The sequence below is a fragment of the Orycteropus afer genome, unplaced genomic scaffold (assembly GCF_000298275.1).
Source record: "Orycteropus afer afer isolate SDZICR_OR568_19922 unplaced genomic scaffold, OryAfe1.0 scaffold00099, whole genome shotgun sequence".
Classification (NCBI taxonomy): domain Eukaryota; kingdom Metazoa; phylum Chordata; class Mammalia; order Tubulidentata; family Orycteropodidae; genus Orycteropus; species Orycteropus afer.
In genome coordinates, this window is record NW_006921686.1 from 1,039,630 (window position 1) to 1,045,575 (window position 5,946).

The following is a 5,946-nucleotide window of genomic DNA, read 5'->3' on the forward strand; positions in this document are numbered from 1 at the left end:
AGTTGGCTGTGACCAAGAAGTGACTACAACCTTGTCCCTTGTCAGCTCTACTATACCCCTGGGAATTCTTACAGAACATACAAATACACCTGAAGAACCATTGTCTGCCAACCCTATACACTCCCTGCTGCATGTTGTTGTTGTTGTTATTTGCCGTCGAGTTGACCCCGACTCATATAGATATACCTAATCGTTCAGCCTGTCCACCCATCTATCCACCCATATACCCGTGTTTGCCTTCACTGACAACGCAGTACTGTATATGCAAAAGGGTTCATCTTTGTTGTCTGCACCTCCCTATGTCTTCCTCTTCCTCAATGCCACCATGTTAATCACTCATATTTGGTACATTGCTTTAAGGAGGTCTTTTGCTGCAGATTTGCCCAATGCAATACGTCATTTGATTTCTTGACTGCTGCTTCCACAGTGTTTGTTGTGGATGCAAGTAATAGGAAATCCTTGACAATTTTAATCTTTCCTCCACTTATTATGATATTGCACAAATTGGTACAGTTGTGAGGCTTTTTGTTTTGTTTTTATGTTTTCAGTGTTTATTCACATGGAAATCATCAACTGTTACCTCACCGGGCTTGCCGTTAGCACTGTTTAACTAGTAAAGATGACTTTTCATATGCTTGTTGGTTTGTAATTTTTCTCTCTGAAATGCCTGCTCAGAAGCCTTTGTTTTAAGTGATACAGTATCTCTATTTTAGTAAATTCTTAGTGATTAGTAAGATTTTTGATCGTGTTGCAAATTTCTGTCAACACATGTTACAAATAGTTTCCCAGTTTATGGTTTTTCGATTTAGTTAGGGAATCTTTTGGAAATCAGTATCTTACATTTTCTGATTTTGCCTGCCAAGATACTCTTTTCCAGACTTCAGCATTACACAGTGTGCTTCTTTTTTTTACTTCAGATATTTTGATGGTTTCATTTATTAAATTACATTTTTAATCCGCCTGGAATGTATTTATGCTCTCGGCCAGTTTCTGGCCCATCTCCTAGAAAACTATTAGGCGTTGCTTAGCAACCTCCACGTGACTGGGATTTTTTTCTTGGGGGGTGTCAGCTGCACTCCTTTGTAAACTGACGCAAACCTTAAACCGTTGCCTAGCAACTCGATTGGGGCGATGTGATTGGACCTTTCCACAAGCTCCTGAGCGCCGAAAGGACGTAACTAGAAACTTCATCTCACTCTTAGAAAACAAGGGCAGCTTACTGGTGGCGTGCCAACCAAATCTCTTGCTCATCGCGTTTTGAACAGAGTGGGAAACAACGGTGCCCCGCTCAAAGATGGCGGCCAAGGGCCGGTTTAAATGTGTGTCTCTCCACAGTGCTGCCAGTAATCCAATCTCAAGGATTAGGATTAGGAAAGGGCTCACCACCGTCCTCCGAGTCCCCCATTAGGAAGGGACAAGAGAGAAAGGAGATTGGGCCAAGCCGCCGTGCATGCCCCGCACAAACATGGCCCCGAGCGCGTCAGCGGAGGCACGAAGCCTCCCTACGGGGGCGCGCGCGCGGCGCAGGCGCACTTTCGGTCATTCCGCGAAGACGACGGCGGCCGCGGCAGCTACGGTGGCGGCTGCCGCTCGGGGCATGGTCCCCGGGTCGGAGGGCCCGGCCCGCGCCGGGGGCCTGGTGGCTGACGTAGTGTTCGTCATCGAGGGCACGGCCAACCTGGGGCCCTACTTCGAGGGACTCCGCAAACACTACCTGCTCCCGGCCATCGAGTGAGTGCGGCTTCCGCGCCCGCGACCCCGCCTTCCGCCTCTAGTTTTCCTCAGCCTCTTTTCCGACCCGACGTTTCACTTCTGACCCTCATAGGTATTTTAATGGTGGTCCTCCTGCCGAGACCGACTTCGGGGGAGACGTGAGTCTCGGGACGCAGGCGTCGGTGGGGGAGGGGCGGGGGACTGGGACTTCCGGGTCTAAGAGTCGCGAGGCTGAGGGAGGAGGGCGGCGGGCGCCCGGGCTCCTGGGTCTGAGGGAGGAGCCAGCTGGGGGCCCTGATGGAATCGTCCTTTCTCTCCCCGCCTCAGTATGGGGGGACCCAGTACAGCCTCGTCGTATTCAACACGGTGGACTGTGCTCCCGAGTCCTACGTACAGTGTCACGCTCCTACCAGTAGCGCCTATGAGTTTGTCACCTGGCTCGATGGCATTAAGTGAGCGGCGTCCCTGCTTGGGGCGGATTGGGGATCCTGTGGGGGATGGGGAATGAGTGGGTGCTTGGGGGTGAGCTTCAGGAACCGTTTGTTCTCACTGGGTGGCTGAAAGGATTCTGGGGGGTGGGGTGGGAGATTGTGTGTTTTTGTCCCCGAGTCACTTCTGTGGCAGGTTGTGTGTGTCACCCCGTTTGGCAGCAGAAGGAACCTTGTAGTCGGAGAGGCCTCGTGGGGCACCCCAGGCTACCTCAGACTCCATCTGTGATGGGGTTGCTCTCCCCGTCCTGGATGGTGGTTTTGATCAACTACTGACATAAAAGTTGGCAATTTGAACCCACCCGGTGATGCCGTGGAAGAAAGGCCTGGTAATCTGTAAAGATTACAACCCAGAAAACCCTAGCAGGCCGTTCTGCTCTGTAACACGTGGGATCACTTAGTGAGTTGAGGGCCTGACTCACTGGGAGCCAACAACTGTAGGAGGTAACAAATACTTCGTAAACGCCTTAATCACATGTCTATTTAGCTTAATTTAAGATGCAGTATTTGTTGTTGTTGTTATTTGCCGTCAAGTCGGACCCGACTCATAGCGACCCCTCCTTGGGTTTCCGAGGCAGTATCACTACGGAAGTAGACTGCCCAACCTTCCTTCTGAGGAGTGGCTGGTGGGTTTGAACCGCCAGCCTTCTGGTGAGCAGTCAAGTGCCTTAGGCACTATGCTACCAGCGCTCCCAAGAAACAGTATTTAAGCAGATAAAAACATTCTCCCCACCCCCCACTGTGGATTCTCCACTGTGGTAAGATTTTTGAGCCCTCCTTTGACATTGACCGTAAACATTGTCACGTTATTTTCTGTACGGGTATCTAAATAGTGTGTTATAGTCCAGAGAAGTCTCTCACAGGGATGACAAGAAAATCGACTTTTGTTCACACTCTGAAAATGATGTGTCAATGCCATCTGGTCTTTTCTAACATTATAGGGGAGGAGCCACCCTAGGCTGCTTGCTTCGATCCTTTAACCGATCCTGACACCAACCGTCCTTCCCATGGTCCTCTACTTCTCTGCTGGGTTCCATTCATTACAATGGCCACATAGAACTCACAGTTAGAGGGTTTATTAAGGAATTAACAAGTTACCATTTAGGATCACCAGCGGCTCAGGATACAATTCTTGGGTCAGACAATCCCTGGGTCCCTCGGGCTGTCCTCTGTCCAGCTCTCGTGAGAGTTACATAGCCCTTTAGCTTTCCAATAAGTCCCCAGACACCCTACTCTGTCAGGAAGCCTCCTGCCCAAAGGCAGTTCGCTCGCTCTCTCTGAGGATCGCACATCCGCTGTAGCTGCCTTATGCCGTGGGTTGGGAAGTCTACCACACTTCTGCCGTTTCTCACCATCTCCAGTGTTACAGCTTTGTCTCTTAGGTCCGGGAGGTTCTTAGTGCATGGATCCCAGGTCCAAAGGGACATGTTCCATTCCTGGCTTCTCGGTGATACTGAGGCCCCCACTTTCCGCCTCTGGGATTGCTCATTTTGAGCCTAGCTGGCTGGCAAAACCGACCATCCCCTTCGTAGGACTCTGTACACCTTATTTGCATGATCCCACCCCTGCAGGGTTCCATGTGTCTTAACTTGTATCATGAGCGAGCTGTGTAATCCCCTTGGTGGGTCACAGACACCTTACTTGCTAGTCCCAACCAGTCTTCAGGGAGAGTCATAAAACCCTGCCTGGGAAGGCCATATAAAAGCCATCTGTCGCACTGCACACTCAGAGGACTTGTTTCTTTGGGAACATCACTAATTTCAGGAACAAGGCGTGCAGAGTGGTTTTTCAAATGTCTTTGTTTTGGGAAGATTCATGCCTGGTGTTGACTTTCTACAGAAGGGTCTACACACACACACACACACAAACACACACACACACGTGTATGCAGACACAGACACAGCTGTTTTGGGCTTTGGTGCCGTCGGGTCAGTTTTCACTGGTCGAGACCCAGTGTCTGCAGAGTAGAGCTGCTCCACGGGGACTTTAAGCCTGTGGTCTTTCAGAAGCAGATTGCCAGCCTTCCTGAGATGTTCTGGGTAGGTTTGAACCGCCAGCCTTTCGGGCAGTAGTCAGTGCTTTAACTGGTTGCCCCCAGGGGCTCCTACGGCTAGTGACCTTGATTTAGAAAGAGTAAAACTAGGAAGGAGAATGACCCCAGTGCTTACCCCATGAAGCCCTAAGTGGCACAGACTGTCAGTGCGCACACCTCTGACCAAGGGGTTGGAATGTCAGGTCTTAGCAGAGGTGCCTGAGGAAGCAGCCCTGGTGGTCTCCTTCCAAATCGGCCCCTGAGAGCCTGTGCCGCCCAGTCTGCTCTCACACATGGAGTTGGCACGAGTAGGGGTCATTTCAGTGGCAGCTGGTCTGGCCTTTTTGGTCTCGGTGCCACATTATGTTATGACTGCTTGTTAGGCTATCCACTCATTCATTCCACACAGGATTGTGCGCCCTTGGCTGTGCCCAGCCCTGTCCTGAGCACCGAGGAGTCCGTGCTTACAGAACAAAACAGGCAAGGGCCTCGGCCTCATTGTGTGTGGTGACAGGCCAGGTGGGGGGCCTGACATGCAGGAAGCCTTTCGTAAAAGCATTTGTCATGACCCAGACCTCCCACGACCTCTTGGACCTCTGGTGACCTTGTACCCGTGAAAGTATTTGGTGATGAAAGCTGGAGGCAGTGATGCTGGGAAGAACACGCCAAGGTGGTGGCTTGAGTTACATGGAGACCCCTCCAAACATTGGTTTGAGTTCAACAACAGGCCGTGGCGCCAGAGTGGACCTAGGGCTGGTTCGTTCCATGAGTCCCACCCTAGGTTACATGCGCTTGAGATCTCTGTGCAAAGTGGGGACTTCTTTGTTTTAATAATCGATGTTGTTGTCAGGATCATACACAGAGCACGTACACCAGTTCAGCAGTGTCCACGTAGACCCCAGTGTCACTGAGGACGTTCCCCACACCCTCCTCTTCTGAGATGTCACTCCACCACTCACATACACTCAGCTTTCCCAAACTTCTCTGGTCTGATATCAAGTTGTTATTGTCGGTTTGGTTCCTTATAGATAGGTCTTCAGTGGGCGCACTGCTCGGGGTGGACATTCTTGATTTCTTAGCTGCCGTGTTGTTTGGTTTTAAGAAGATCTCAGGATAGTTAAGATTTAAGGATTATCTGAGGGCAATGCTTGGATCTTTGATCAAACTCTTCAGTTATGGCAGCCAGGCACCATCCAGTTTTTCTGGTCTTACGGCAATAGGGGCAGTTGTTCATGGAGGCACAGAATAGGGTCCTTCTTTAAAAAAAAAAATTATAGCCCATTTATTTTTTGCTTATTTTTCTCCTTGTTTTTTATCTGGCTGAGGAAATACACAGCAAAACATACTCCAATTCAGCTGTTTTTTCACATCCAATTCAGATGGGGGCCAGGGGCCCCCATGGTTACTCTCTCACAGCTCTTCTGAGTTAAGATGACAGATGTCCTGTTCTCGTTGTCTGGGGCAGGCCTCGGGTATGGGACAGGGACCTCAGCTGTGTCCTGAGACAGCCCAGCACAGGCTGGGGACAGCCAGCGAGCAGCCTCGTCCCACGTGGGGTCTGGGTGCCACGGTGGGGCTGAGGGCTGCGCGTCTGTCCCCGCAGGTTCATGGGCGGCGGAGGGGAGAGCTGCAGCCTCATCGCCGAAGGCCTCAGCACCGCCCTGCAGCTCTTCGATGACTTCAAGAAGATGCGGGAGCAGATGTGAGTGGGCC

At 51.0% G+C, this 5,946-nt stretch overlaps 1 protein-coding gene across 1 annotated transcript in view; it reads left to right on the plus strand.

Moving 5' to 3' along the window:
• The first annotated feature begins 1,597 nt into the window (after nt 1-1,597).
• Nucleotides 1,598-5,946, plus strand: part of MED25 (mediator complex subunit 25) — a 13,780-nt gene continuing 9,431 nt past the window's right edge. The window contains exons 1-4 of the mRNA XM_042781231.1: nt 1,598-1,731; nt 1,826-1,871; nt 2,041-2,165; nt 5,837-5,935. Of these exons, the coding sequence (XP_042637165.1) occupies nt 1,598-1,731; nt 1,826-1,871; nt 2,041-2,165; nt 5,837-5,935 (404 nt within the window). The remainder of the gene's footprint in view (nt 1,732-1,825; nt 1,872-2,040; nt 2,166-5,836; nt 5,936-5,946) is intronic.